General features: G+C 33.1%; 1 protein-coding gene across 1 annotated transcript; it reads right to left on the bottom strand.

The window, feature by feature from the left end:
* Positions 1-1086: 1086 nt before the first annotated feature.
* On the bottom strand, positions 1087-4162 carry LOC145594299 (BTB/POZ domain-containing protein At5g03250-like). The gene is made up of 4 exons (XM_081650636.1): positions 4104-4162; positions 3020-3089; positions 1681-2901; positions 1087-1596 (listed from the first exon to the last, which is right to left on the bottom strand). Exons 1-4 carry the CDS (start codon positions 4160-4162, stop codon positions 1087-1089), a joined length of 1860 nt encoding a protein of 619 aa, XP_081506762.1.
* Between the last annotated feature and the right edge of the window lie 12121 nt (positions 4163-16283).

Below are 16283 nucleotides of genomic sequence, written 5' to 3' on the forward strand. Positions count from 1 at the left end.
TTTAAGATTGTATCATTTGATGCATTTGGTTTTTGAGGTTTGAACTTGTCTATAGAAACACTTGATATTGATTATTTGATGTTAATACAGCCCCACCCTGTCTCCTGGCATATGATGTGTGATGCATAAAACCTATAAAATTAGGCAATTAGTTGTTTTCTTCTCGTGAGTAGGGTTTCCTAATGTTTATTCCTTCCTTAACTGTACATATATTCTAAAAAAAAAAAAAAAGACATTAGGGAATTTTTACACATTCCTTTCTTTTAAAACAAAGTATCTGTTTTCCAGATCTTCCATTCTGCTTACTTTTCTTTCAGCTTTTTTGTAATCAGACGAGAACGTCTGAGGCATTTCGGATTCCTGGATGCATCATCAGCTGAGTGTGGGAAATTTATTCCTGTGCTTTCATCCACCATCTTTTGCTTCAAAGTATTGCACATATTCCGAACCTTACTTGCAATTTCAAAATTTCTTGTTCCAAGGGGTGTAAATTCAGGGGAACAACCGAACAAATACTATAAGGCATATGAATGTCACTTTTCCATTCTGTGAATAGATGGATCCCTCAGTGTTTTGTAACTACACCTGTTTACGTCCCTCAAGTTTAGGCACCATTCACGACTCCCTGGAAAATATTAGACTTTCAGTGAAACTCTTTTCAGAGGCAACTGAGTATCAGAACTGCACTTGGATCTAGTACTTTTGGGTGAACCAAAACACTGAGTATTACCATACTGCCAGAATAAGTGGACGAACCGCCCTCTTCCTTAATAAACCGAAAGGACTGTAAAAGCTAGAAAACAAAAATGTCACACAAACTAATTAACTTTCAAGCTTGATTATATCAAAACAAATGTCCAATGCTTATTCTAATCAAGCTTGCTCGAAAACTCAGGGAGAGGTAGCAGTGTAGGTGAATCAGTAACGCAATGACTTACATTACAATGAACTAGGTAGAAAAAAGTCATGAATGTCGAATTCTGCAACACAAAAGAACCTTTCTAACAAAAAAATGTAGAACATAGGAGTCTTTAAAACTAAATTACCCAAAAGAAAATGAGAGGCAAACACAAAATCATTACCCTTCTAATTTTGATTTGTAACATCTAAATCTGTTAACTTTGTATTCTCCAACCCTTGAGTTTTGAGAAGAGATGCTTGTTGCACTTTTGTGAACCCAGATTTTGGCTGGATTAACTGAGCACGCGGTTTAGGTCTGGCAAACATTTTAGAAAGTATGCTCCATTTTTTCTTGGTCTTAGTCATTTTCTGTATCTCTTTTTTCATAGTTTGATATTCCTTCTCAAGCTCAGAAACTCGATTCCTCACATCACCAGCAACCACTAAAGCTCGATCCTGATCCACAATCTCATCCTGATCTCTATTTTGTGAGCTATCAAGATTATCAGACAAGAAAAACCATCCAGAGATCTGAGTTCGAAGCCTTAGTTGCTCAAAGAAAAGGACTTGGACTACCATCCGAAGTGGCAACCTCTCATTTTGTGCAGCATGAGTACTGGCCTCTAGTGACAGCTTCTGACAATTCATTAACCTGCAAATTTGCTCTCTCTCGGACTCTGTGAGCCATGGATGTGCCTGCAATAAGTAGCATATAAGTAAATTTAATAAATTATTATTTTCTCTATTATTTGGAACCTACGAAAGGGAAATAGGCGATACCTTAAGATAGATATCAACAGCATGGTAGAAAGCATCATATCTAGGCCTTGCATAATCAGGGATCACAGCAGCAAGAGCTTGAAATTTGGGAGCCTTAACATTGACATCAGGAGCAACCTCAGCAAGGTAAGAATCAATAAGTTCGGCCACCAAAGTCATAGAAGCAATAGATTCAGATGCATTTATCAACTGCACACCATCTTCTGCTGTTGTAGGAGAAGATGTTCCAGACACGCCTAACTGCATCTTCATGAAATGATCGGCAATCCTCTGAACACAATCAATATCATACAGTGTTTCTAACGCAAACCCTGTATTTGGAATAAGCAAATCTACCAATGTGGCTTGGTCTAGTTGAGCTCCTACTCTCTTCTCCAAGTTTTCCAAGCAAGGTGGATTGCAATGTAAGTTCATAGCAGTTTTCAGTAGCCTTAGCAGAAATTTGGTTGGTGTAACGCCTTTTTGTGTAGGAAGTAGATTTACAATGTCTTCAAGAAGGTTCCCTTGGTCAGCTTCAGACAACAAAGCAGTTGAAGCCTCTGATCCTTGTTTGGTAGTATCCTTTTCAGCTTGCTTATTCAAAAGAGGGATATTAGTCCTTGCATAAAACATGATTGAACCTGAAACTCTTTCGGGTTTCATCCCCCTTGCTTCAACAGCTTTAATAAGCCTTTTATAAAGCGAAAAACTAAGAGAAGATACATCCTCATACCACCAATCATCAGCAGTAGTAATCTGTGATTTGCTCCCTGAAGAAATCCCGTTCCATAAAGACTTCTCTTTGGAGTTCTTACTTTGTCCACTAACAGGCCATCCAAACAAGCTAGGATCCGAACATGCTTTAATAGCCAAGGAATTTATGCACCGCGAAACAACATGAGCTTCCTCTGCTTGCTCGAGAACTTCCTCACAGGTCACAAGAGCCTGCATCGAGTCTGTCCAACTGCTGAATACTTCACTAAAAAAGGCCTCAGTTTGGGCAATGAGATTTCCCTCCCCATATTCTTCAGTCATTTCGAGGTATTCTCCTGCACAACGTAGAGAAACTACGTTGGAGGGATTAATCTCAAGCTTCATTCCATAACAAAATTTGGCAACAAGTTCAAATGCCTTGGATCCACCAGGTACTTCATCGAGTCTGACGATGCAGCTTGATCCATCCTCACTTGTGAACTCTCCAATAAGCTTCTCTAGCAGCCCACTTCTTGAGATCAAGGGAAACTACGAACGTACGAAAATATAAGAAGAGATTAAACACATATAAGCATACAACATAATGAAATAAATCACACATATTCAATGACTAATTTTCATATATATGGAAGTAAATTAGTTATACCTTGTGTAAGTGAAATGATATATCACTGATATCTATGGTAACATCACTTGCAAGACCAGAAGAACAGATCCTGAAAGTATAAGATATTGTTATTCAATTATTTGAACTTTATTCATATGAAGAAGAAAAAAATGATATAGAAAAAAGTTGAATCAATTGGAAACTAACAAAACTTAGGAAGTATTTAACATAGGATTTAAAGATACTATTGTAATATTGAATTAATAGGTAGTAATAATTTAAAAGGCTAAAAGTATTAACTACAATAATTCCTCTGTATAATACATGCAATATTGTGCCATCAATTAACATCTCATTAGATTTTGACATATTGTTCAAATGTAGTAAACTTCAATGTTGCATGTAATAAAAATAAGACAACACAAAATGACATCAATGTTAATTTTACCTCTTCAACATGTTTGTGAATTAGATTTCATATTTTCATCACTTATCTTGGCTGTTGTTCCTTATACTTTAACAAGCTAAGCAAGTAGCCACCTATAGTACATACCTACTTGTCAATGACTACACGGTATAATCTCTGGTTCATGTAGCAGACCCCACTTATGGGATTAAGGCTTTGATTGATTGATTGATAACGTGTATACAAAAGAAATGTTTATGATACAAAGAAAATTAATGTTCCATATTACCAATTTATGTTGAAATTGATTATAGTGCAAGTTTCATTCCTCTATATCAAATCACATGAATTACTCAATAACACAATAAGCACAAAACAATAATAAGTAATTTGTGATCTTGTATTAACCTTTTCTATCTATTACAATTACATTGATAAACTATCTATTATTGTCATTTTGAATACAAACCATGTTAATTATAATTTCACAAAATTTTTACTTTTATATTTTTCCTTCCAATAAACTACAAGTACAAAAAAAAAAAAAAAAAAAATTATATTACACAATAAAAATAATATCAACAATCGATGGGATTTCCCTTATCCTTCCGTCCTTTTAAAACTATGGATCCGTCTTAAATCCTCGATTAAACGACTCAAAACTACTAATCAAGATGACAAAATGAACAAGTGATGAAAGGAGATAATGTAACATACCAAGTTTGGCCTTCACGACGCAAAGAGTCAGATTTAGAGCCAATTCTCATGCATGCCATGTAATCTAATAGATGAATAATACACACTAATTAACCATTCAACTAAGAAACAAAGAAAATGAGCAAAAGTTAAAAATGACACAAGACAAAAAAAAACAGAAAGTGGGGTTTTTTTAGTTGTTATTAAATCAACAATTTCCTACCATAAAGATATAAAAACAAACAAAAAAGAGAAATAATAAAACATAGAAAAGCATCTAAATGAAATAAGTTGCGAGTATTAAGGTAGGTAAAAGGTCAGAGAAAGAATTAATCTATTCAATAGGATGTTTCATCTAGGATAACCTTGATATTAGGAGTTGGCAAAACTACTAAATTTTGATGCACCTTGTTAATTGTTATTTCTTAGGATTACACCCCCATTTTAATGTAATTGTTTTAATATATTCCATTAATACTTTCTTCGTCACATAATGTAGTGCATGTATTTTTTTGGGTGATCCTAAATATTGTAGGAGTTGGCAAAAATACTTAATTTTGTTCCAAGATATTGTGCTCTCGTCTATACTCATTTTACATAATATACTGCTTATTTTTTTTTTGGGGTCGTTATGCTTTATATATGCAACCCTAAATATACTTCTGGTAAGTTGGGAATTTATCAACAATTTACGAGAAAATCGGTGTAAAAAATGTTAATTTAATGTCCTTCTTTCCACTTTTAACTTCTTATATGCAACGCTTAGCGCTGCATATAGCTTTTACCATTTTCTTAAAACATTTCTTACCATATATAGAATACACCTATACATTTTCCCAATTCCGCACAATAATTTACATTTATACAATTTTCAGATAAAATACCCTTTATATTAAAAGATTCAATATGTGTCATTATATTATTTATTTGTTTATTTAATATTCACATATTACATATATACCAAACTCCTAACTTTAAAAATACTAGGGTATCCTATGCGCGCGAAAAAGTTTGCTCTTGCATAGAAGTTGTATTAGCGAATAGTTACACCTTTGGTTTGGGTGGTAGATCTGGTAGTTTTAATACGTACTATTTGGTTATGTGCCTATATAGTGGTTTTGTAAAAATATAAAAAAGCCACCAAAATCTTGAATGATAATTATTTTTTAAAACCCTCAAAAGTTTGACAATGTTATTTCAAAATTATTAATAAATAATATTTAATTGATCTGCATCCCTTCATATCTTAATCTAGTTTAGAACTCGTAATTGATTTCATGATTCAATAATACTTAACGTATTTTTCTTCAAACGAATTTTTTGTGAGCTTGGCCATACGGAATAATAATATGTGAAATGTTCGTTGTAGCTAAAAACTTAATAATGTAAGTTCAATGTTCTACGATCATCTTATATCTATATCTATATCTAATAATAAAGCAATAACCACTAAGTTATATTTTTCCTCTTAAATTCTCTCCATATTTAATACATTTTTTTTCTATCATCGATTTCCTTCGATTTTAAAGTTATTTATACCTCTTGATAACATCTGCTCAAATATCATTATTTAATATGAATGTCATTTAAATCCACGTTGTTTATGTGTGTACCATCAAATAAAGTACAATTAAAAAGCTAATAAACAATAACAATATTTGTAATAATTAAAGGACAACAAAATTGTAAATAAGAAGAGCAACCACGAAGGAGTAAAAATACATCATCTCGTGGTAATAAACAAAGTCTTCGTACATACAATTTTTTTTTTTCCTTTTTAAATAACAATAATAACATATGAAGTACAAAACATTATAATTATTTTTTATTTAAAAAAAAAGCATTACAAGTTTTTGTTAAAAAAAACTTTGTACTAATTGATGGTATGTTTGATGAAAAAAAAAACCTAATTAAAGATATTAATGAGAGTAAACATATTAATGAGGGTAAAAAAATATATATACATTTTTGTACATATTTTTGAGGGTATATTTGGTAGCACACTATTCCTAAGAGTTATTTTCTACTTTTTATAAGGTAGGGATAAGGTAGGGATTGTACACTCCATTGATCTACTGTATTTGATTCCCTTGAACAATGAGAAACGAACACTATATTATGGGCCTGTTCACTTCAGCTTAATTTCAGTTTAGTTCACTTCAATTTAGTTCAGTTCAACTTTTATCAGTTCAGTTCAGTTCCTAATATTTTTCTCTCATAAAATATTCATTTCAGCTCTATTCAGTTTAGTCCAGCTCCAATCAGTTCAGTTTTGTTCAGTTTAGTTCAGTTTAGTTCAGCTCAATTCAGTAAATGTGAACAGGCCATATGAGATGAAGAGAGTAATAATTTTGATTTAAGGCCAATTTTGACTTAGATCCTGTTTCATTTCACTCTATTTTTGCTATATTGAAGTTAGTTTTACTGAAATGAAATAATTATTGCTGAAATTAAATTATTTTTAATGAATTGGAATTAATTTTACTAACTGAAATTATTTATTCTGAACTGATATTATTTTTACTAAACTAAAACTATTTTTACTAAACTGAACTTATTTGTACAGAACTGAAATTATTTTTGCTGAGCTGATGAATATTACTTTTTTTAAAGTAAAGTGAACAGGGCCTTATTGGTGTAGATATGGAGAGAAATTGGATATTTCCTCCATGTTGAAATTGGATAGCTTTATTGTTAAATTATGGAGAAAATATAATTGAATGGCTTGAATTTCTCATTGAGCATCATGTGAATATATAATAGTTACATCTCCTAACGATAGAAATAAAAGATATACTAGAATCCTAAGAAGTTAACTAAAATACAATAGATGAATATTGACAAAATATAATCTTCCCAAAAATATATCATAGATATCTCAATACCCCCCCCCCTCAAGTTGGAGCGTGTGGATCGGCAACACCCAACTTGGAAAGAAGATAATCAAACTGAGCTTTGCCTAGTGCCTTAGTGAAAATATCATCAAGTTGTGAATGGTAGGAACATAGGTGGGAGATATTAAGCCATCTGTAATCGGATCTCGAACAAAGTGGCAATCGACTTCGATGTGCTTTGTTCGCTCATGAAAAACTGGGTTCTTAGCTATATGCAGAGCTGACTGACTATCACAAAACAATTTTATCGCCTTTGGATGTTGAACACCTAGACTCAACATCAGAACTTTTAACCATTTAAGCTCCATGGTAGAAGCCGACATACACCTGTACTCCGCTTCTGACGATGAAGTGGACACTGTGGGCTGCTTTTTAGTTTTCCACGAAATAGGTGACTTTCCGAGAAACACTAGCCACCCTGTTAAAGATCTCCGAGTAAGAGGACATGCGGCCCAATCTGAATCACACCAACCCTGCAGAGTTAAGTCACAATCATTACTCAATAGAATACCCTGACCTGGAGTACCCTTTAAATGGCGGACTACCCTCAAGGCCGCCGCTTCCCAATCAATGCTCAATGCGAGGTGCCTGCATAAATTGAGAGAGAATACGAATCGAATAGGCTAAGTCGGGTCGTGTACTGCAAGGTAAATAAGTCGGCCGACTAGCCTTCTATAAGACTCAGGATCGAAAAGTAGCTCTCCACTAGCTAAGCCTAGCTTATGATTTTGCTCCATTGGAGTCCCACTTGGTTTAGCACCCAACAATCTGGTCTCCAAAATGATATCCAGTGTATATTTTCTTTGACACAAAACAAGCCTGTAGAGCTACAAGCAACCTCGATTCCCAAAAAATATTTTAAAGGACCTAGATCCTTCATCTTGAAACAGTCACTGAGATAGGCTTTGAAAACAGTAAGTGCAGCGGAATTATTCCCAGAAATAATTAAATCATCAACATAAACCAAGACATTTAATTGAGCACTTGCCTTAGTGTATGTGAACAATGAACAATCAAAGTAAGATTGTTTAAAACCATACTTTTTTTAAAGCCTTTGTTAGCTTTGCAAACCAACATCTGGGAGCTTGTTTCAAACCATACAGTGACTTGCGCAATCTGCAAACCAAGTTAGGATCCGAACACTCGAACCCGGGAGGCAACTTCATGTAAACCTCTTCATCGAGGTCACCATGTAAAAAGGCATTGTGAACGTCCATTTGATGTAGTTCCCAATTCTTCGAAACTGCAATAGCAAGAACAGTTCTGGCTGTTGTCATTTTAGCCACCGGAGCAAACATCTCAACATAATCAATGCCTTCTTTTTGATGATTTCCGAACACCACTAGACGAGATTTAAGTCGCTCCACCTCACCGGTCGACAAAAACTTGGTCTTATAGATCTATTGACTCCCAAGAGCCTTCATTCCTGGAGGAAGATATTCCAATGTCCATGTGCCATTGTCTTCCAAAGCCCGAATTCCTTCTTTCATGGATTTACGCCACCCTTCATACTTCATAGCTTCTTTGAAAGACGTTGGATCATTGGTTTGAACAACAGCTGCAATAAGTTTTCGATAATTCACAGAAAAGTGTTACAATTTATATAATGTGCTAGGGGATACAGGGTACCTGGAGTCTGATTAGAAGGACGAGCCAGACTCTTAGCAACAACCGTGTATGTAACAAAATCTCGAAGTAAAACAGAAGAGTATTTTTCTCGGAAACCGCGACCCAATTGCTCACTGTTTTGTTGCGGTTCATGGCTGGAATTATCTGGCTGCTCGAAGTGGACTGTCGGAGCAGTAGCAGCTTGCTCTTGCTGCTGCCTCGGTCCCTGCTGTACGGACTGCCCAGCAGGGGCTGTGTGCTGCCGCTACACCTGTTGCTGTGCGGGCTGCCCATCAGGGGCAATAGACTCCGCATCCACCCTGCAGCGATCCTCACTTTGTCGCAAGGTGGTTGCGGAGTGGTTTGTCTCCACCTGTTCTTGCGTTGAATTGAAGGAACATCATTTCCTTCTCCAACAATTAATGCACCCTCAATTTCAACATTATTATCAACCAAGTCAACATTATTATTGAGATATCTATGATATATTTTTGGAAAGATTATATTTTGTCAATATTTATCTATTGTATTTAGTTAACTTCCTAGGATTCTAGTATATCTTTTATTTACGTACATCGTTAGGAGGTGTAACTATTATAAATTCACATGATGCTCAATGAGAAATTCAAGCCATTCAATTATATTTTCTCCATAATTTAACATGGTATCAGAGTCCAGGTTTGTTGGGCCGTTTATAACTGGGTATTTGTCAAGCCACTGGTCAAGGGGCCTCTATTGGATGTTCATTCCCAAAGAGGATTTATATTGTACCTTCTGGTGTGCTCTAATTCTAAGGACACTCACAAGTGAGGGGGAGTGTTGGAGCCCAATGTGTATCACTTGTGAGTGTCCCACATTGGAGAAAGAGGAGAGGTGGTTCCACTTTATATGGTAAAAGAGTAACTCCTACTATTGCCAATTGGTTTTAATATGGAAGCTCCAAAGCCTTGTTTGTGGACCTAACTCTCCTCCTCCTTGTTCGGGTTGCCCAAGCCCATTTCACATTGTTTCGAAATTTAACATTTATTAATCTCAACTATGTACAATTTACTTTTATTAATTCGAACTTTTGTTAATCCCAATTTTAGATTATTTTAAATAATTCAAAATTTAGGAAAATTCTCATTTGGTCCCAAATGGCCAGTGATTGATGAAATGATATATTTTTTTCATATAAACTTTTTTCTGCTTTGTCACCAACATTTTACACTTACCTATGCAATGATTGCCACCCCCAACGTTATTAAGACCACCACTAAGGCTGTTTTCAGTGATGGGGGATGGGAAGAGTGGTTTTGTTGTGGTGAGGTGGAGGAGAAGGTGGCTTTCAATAGTGGTGTAGGAGCTAATAAATCGAGATGAGGGTTTTTCGGTGGTGGGAGAACTAAGGAGGGGAGGCGCAGTTTTAGGTAAAGTGGACATGAAAAGTGAGAATAAATAATCCCACCTTTCCTCGGTCTTTTGGAAATTAAACAATCTCAGGCTAGCTTTAATTTATTTCAAATCAATTCCACCTTTGACCCTATTTTCTTTTAACAATCTTTGACCGATTTTGTGATTAGGATGGTAACCTGTTGTAGGAGGTGACTTGACACATATCATTATCTCAAGTTGGGTTGGCAATACGCCTTGTGAATTAAGTCAAGAGTAGTTTTCATATCGGTGATACATTGGGTTGAATAATTTATTTCTTGATGTTGGATCACTCTTTATATACTTTAATTTCAAAATTTCTATTACAATCTTTTTTAAGTATAGATGTTAATAGTCAAAATTCTAAATTGACAAGCTCAAAAGACAATATAGTACATCAAAAAAAAAAAAAAAAAAAAATGACACACAACATCAACACTAACACATTTGATCCCTATACAATCTGCATAAAGTGTCTTACTTTTATGACACAAGTTTAATAGTAACCCGATTTTAACCTAAATTGAATAAACATTCATGTTTCAATACTCTCTTCGTGTTTTTTTAAGTGTTACAATTTGACCTGTACATAGTTTTAGGCAATTTAATTGACTTAAATAAAATAAGAGGTAAGTGGGGTAATTTAAGTATTAAAAAAATTGTAAAATAAGATAGTGGGGTTAAGCTTAGATTAGAGAATACGTTCTCGCATCGCTTTTTTTTGTGGAAGCTCGACCAACGAGGATTCAAAGGAATACCGCTCTAGTCTGGCTTTTTTTTTCTCTTTGCCTTGTATTGATCTGAGTATTATGAGGAAAGGTAGAACTTTGAGCAATGAAGCCAGGCCAGGAGCTCTCATTTATTTGTGAATTTCAGGAATGATTCTATAAGTGATTATGTACTAATGTGAGAGAAAAGATATAATAAAAAAAGTAGTATGTAGTGAGTTTGGGTGGGACCATAAGAGGAGGATAATATAATAATTTGATATAGCTTTTTGCCAAAAAAGGAAGTGTAACACTTATTAAAACACGGTTGGATTTGGTAAGTGTAACACTTATTAAAACATTGAGGGATTAGTTACAAAATTATGATAGAATAGACATGACCTACCTTTAGGGCCTATTCACATTTACTGAACAGAGCTGAACTGAAATAAACTGAACTGATTGGAACTGAACTGAACTGATTGGAGCTGAACTGAACTGAACTGCGCTGAAATGAATATTTTATGAGAGAGTGAAATTAGGAGCTGAACTAAACTGAACTGATTGAAGCTGAACTGAACTGAACTGAAATTAAGTAAATATGAACAGGCCCTTAATGTGGCTTGAACAAAACCATACGTGAATCAAATGACTAGCCCAACACACACATAAGTATGCCACTCATGAAATTAGCTTAATTGGATCAAACCAAGCTCCAATTATTAATTTACATCATCTTACATGCATAGTCGTTTTCATTAATTTATTTAATATTAATGACTTACGTGTAGAAATTCACTTGTGTAGGGGAATGTCGTTTTTTTGGTTTGATGGCTTCGTGCAAGGGGGTTAAGGATGATTATGCTAGCATATTAACACTACTAATTAGTTTAAAGTTTGACTTTCGTATCTAAAATGAAAAAAATTATATTAAAATAGGTTTATTCCGTATCTTCTAAAAGCACTATTTTGTTTTCTTTTGTATAGTAACCATGACAAGTTAACGGACTAGTACTCCATAATTTAATATTTCTATTTTTTTTTTTATTAATTTAATTGTACAATTGACATTTATTTGTCCTCTCAGCACAATCAAATAGTGTTACAAAATTATAAACCACATTTAATAATTCTAGATATTTATGTAATATTATTCAGTATTAATGGCACAAGTGGGCTAAGTTGGTATCCATCATCATTTGCTTCATACAGAAACTTTTCATAAAATACATAATTTGAGGGGTTTTTTTTAATTTTATTTTATTTTATGTTTATTTTTAATTTATTTATTTATTTATTTTTTATTTTTTTATTATTATTATTATTATTATTATTATTATTATTATTACTACTACTACTATTATTACTATTATTATTATTATAATTATTACTGTATTTTTTATGAATGAATATTGATAAAATTATTGCATACACGTTATTCCCTTATTGTGATATACTCCCTTCATTTCTAAAATGCTTTGTAATTTTTATTTTTTTTTAATTAATTAATTAATTAATTTATTTATTTATTTTTTAATAAAACTTGTGAGACTATCATCGTCTAAACAAAAAGAGCATTTTCATAATTACGAGTATTACCTTTTTGTCATGCCATCCTAAATTTCACCATCCATTGCCTTGTACACATCAGTCACTTTCTGTGGTAGAACAAGAGTAAAATGTATATGATGCATGTAATTGCCTGAGTATAAGGCTGTTGCAAATAACTAGGTGAGGAGTATATCGTAAGAAAAACGATAACAATAGCCAACTAGGTGACTTTATTTTTGACCTTATTTCGATTGAATCATTGAAGCTAGATTTATGTGGTTCTCAGAATTATTTATTTCAGATGTTGATTGGATTTGAGAAGATTGAAAGATTATAAAATAGTGTGGTGATAATCCCTATATATTATTTAGAATTAAAACATAAGCAAAATGTAAATAGCAAAGGTTAATATGTGAAAATAAATAGACATGTGAAAAGTTTTTTTTTTTTTTAAAAAAATCTTACTATTGAAAGGTTTGAATATAGTAAGAAGATGTTAAAATTCTAGATTAATTGTGGGATGGTTAATTTTTTATTTATTTTTGCTAAAAGAATTGATGAGATAGAAAAATAATTGGGTTAATGGAGTTGTTATAAGAATAAAGATATGATGCCTACAACAAAAAACATACTCCGTATTACGAAATATGAATTCGAAAAAACAAAGTTAAAGAGACAAAGCAGACTAATAAGTAGCTTAGGGCAAATATTATGAGATAGAGAGAGTATTCCATTGTTCTTTACCGACAAAATTCGTCGGCGTTCCTATAGTTCAAGAGTTGCTAGTGTCACAACTCACAAGGTACGATGTTGTTTAAACAAGTTGGAATATGTAGTGATGTGTAACTTTCTATACCAAGCCAATTATGCATGTATGCATGCATTTAATGCATATACTATATAGCAGTTGTAATAAACCAAGTATGACGACAACTCAATGACCTATGTATGTATCCTAAACTACACACCCATAAAAATGTGTATGACGGGTCCATTCAACTAAGAGATTTGATCATTTGAAATTGCAATGCATTAAAAATAAAATGGGTGCAAAGATCTTATCACACTTCAGTCAAAAGGCCAAGTTGATTTTGCTTTAATTAATTACTTAATTGTATGAATAAAACATGTCATTGTTTATACGTATACTGCTAGTAGGTTATTAGTAACTGTTATGATTATTGTCACATCTTATTTGGAAATATCAACATCTTATCGAATTAAGTCAAATTAATCTTGCAAGATTTGTAACGTTACGTGTTGATGAATTAAAGTTTATATTTTCGATTTATGCAAGTGCTACTAACTAATCGTTGTTAACAAAACCAAAATTCCTATTTATACAAGTGAGATCTAAAATTGTTAATGACTTTGATAAGTAGTAAAACAAATAAATTCAGTGTGACGAGAAAACTCTTAAAATTATTCATCTTACATTCATGACTTATATAATTTTTAATTTGAATTTTGTATTATTTATCAAAATCATACTCATGCCAACCCGTTTTCCTTACAAAAGCAGGCTATACTACTTTTAGGTATCTACTATACCTCACTTCTTTAATCCATATTATTGTACCAAAATAGCCCCCACGTGAGGTATAGTAGATACCTAAAAGTAGTAGGTTGTTGGTTAATGAAGTGCCCTTCATTACCCTCAACTAGTCTCCTTCAAGTCATGAACTAGTGGATTCAAACATGTTGAGCTTAACTACAAAAACAGCTAATCATAAGAATTGTTTTCTCATTATTAAATATTGGAAGTTGGTGACTTGTGTGAGTGTGTGGGCAAGCACACCAACATAAAGGTCCACGTTAGATCCCCCACAACGTCATCAATTAGTCCACTCATTCACTGCACTCTCATATCATTGCTATTTACTTCATCCATCATTCATCCTTATCCAACTAAGGTACTCCGTATCCGTATTCACTTTCAAATACTACCTCCGTTACAGGCTATGTGCAACGATTAGATATTTTCAACGATTAGAGAGGGAAAATATCTAATCGTTGCACATAACCTGTTACGGAGGTAGTAAAAGTTTCATTTCATCTAAGTTTTTGTCTTTATCCATTTTCAAAAAAAGGTTTCATTTCATTTAATTTTTGTTAAAATTGAAAGTTTTATTTCACTTTTATTTTTAATTTTGTGATTCATGATTTTTAATTAACTAGACTGCTTTTTCTAATAATAAGCGTACACATAGTTCCATTACCAAGCTTTTTTTTTTGAAAATCGAAAACTAATTAATTTTCTATCACGGGACATAGGGAGTACAATTTCTTACACACACTCATCTATCTTGAATATATATACTCCCACAAAATTCTTTTAGGTAACTTTGATAACTTAGAGAGTCAAAATGTTTAGTGAAGCATAACTTCATACACAAATTAAAAATTTTGAGAATAGTAATTGATCTCATAATTGTTCCACAACATCTAATTTTTCAATAAAATAATCTTTCATTAATTACTTATTATCATGTCGTACAATAAGCTAAGTTTCAAAACTAATCTAATACTACGTACGAGATATATATTTTGATGGTTAAGGACAATTAAAAGCCTTACCTATAACGTACTCAACAGTACAAGTGCATAACACACATATAGGCCCGGTACACTTGATTATATAATAGACATGTCAAGAACAACACAAAAAGGATAAGAGGTTTACCAAGCTAACACTATATATATAAACTTCCAATCATTCATACTTTTCCACAAACTAGTTTCAAAAACAAAGAAAAACCCGATCAAAATCCAACCATCTCATTGACAAAATCTTTAGCAGCCACCAAAAAAACAACAACAACAATCTTTAGAATCAATCACATAATATATCATAAAATGAGTGATCATTTTAAGGACATACATAAATTATTTGGGCAACCACCTTCACAACAACAACAACAACAACAACAAAGGCCATCACCGGGGGCGGCTCTAGGAGCGAGCCCCGGTGGTTTAGCAAACCTTTTCTCCGATCCTTTCCCGGAGAGCGAGTTCCGGTCTTTTTCTGACCTTCTAGCAGGAGCCATCGCTACCCAGTTACCCGCCTCCGGGGAGCTGAACTGGGGTAGCGATAATAAGAGTCAGAATGATCAACACAATGGTGGTGGTGGTGAAAGTTCGGGTTTTAAGCAAAATAGACCGGTCGGCTTGGTTTTGCCACCGGTTGCCCCGGTGTTTAACATTTCTCCGGGGTTTAGCCCCTCTGCTTTCCTCAACTCACCTACATTTTTGGTACTCTTCTTCTTCAAATTTATCTTTGAGTTACATATTTTCACAATTACTTGTAAAAATATGTTTTTCTCCATTACATGTACATTTTGGTTATTATGGTTTAATTTGGATTTATATTCATTTATTTGTTATACATAAAATTATTTTGTGTAATACTATGAACTAGATGATCTTCTTTCAATAAATTATATGATCTAATATGGCTTATCATTATGATGATACGCATGAAATTAGAATTGTATGAAGTAGTTTTAATAAATTTCGTAATTTGGTTGAATAAAGTAGACATGTACGATCGTTGACTTTTTTTTACCAATAATATTTTGAAGTTTAACTTAGGCAATAGCTTTATATATATCCATTTTATTGGACAATCTTGTAAATTGCATATATAGAGGCACATTAAATTTATAAGCCATACACGTACTATCATCTATCGAATGAATGTGATTATTCTTGTTATGGTCGATTTCAGCCCGTATTTTATTTGATTTTACGAGTTGTGCTATGTTGATTATTCACTAGGAAAACATTTTGTGCCAACCAAAAGGAGGTGATTTGTGAAAACTCCGGTTCTAAGAAAAAATCGACCAATAAGTATTAAGAATAGTGATAGTCATTTTAAGGATGACTATGGTAGAATTTTCAGATCACAACAAAATATGTCATTCTGTCTTAACTAATAAGGATTTTTTTTTTTGGAAAAAATTTAACTAAGAGGATAATGAAAGGAATAAATTTAATTTGTTTGATTGATATTTGATATATTCAATGAA

This window comes from Chenopodium album, chromosome 19 (assembly GCF_948465745.1).
Source record: "Chenopodium album chromosome 19, dcCheAlbu1.1, whole genome shotgun sequence".
NCBI classification, from domain to species: domain Eukaryota; kingdom Viridiplantae; phylum Streptophyta; class Magnoliopsida; order Caryophyllales; family Amaranthaceae; genus Chenopodium; species Chenopodium album.

Coding starts and splice junctions, on each gene's coding strand:
- LOC145594299 (XM_081650636.1), bottom strand. CDS start 4,162: ATGGCATGCATGAGAATTGGCTCTAAATCTGACTCTTTGCGTCGTGAA. Junction 3,090..4,103: donor CGTCGTGAAGGCCAAACTTG/GTATGTTACATT, acceptor TTATACTTTCAG/GATCTGTTCTTCTGGTCTTG. Junction 1,597..1,680: donor CTGTTGATATCTATCTTAAG/GTATCGCCTATT, acceptor TACTTATTGCAG/GCACATCCATGGCTCACAGA.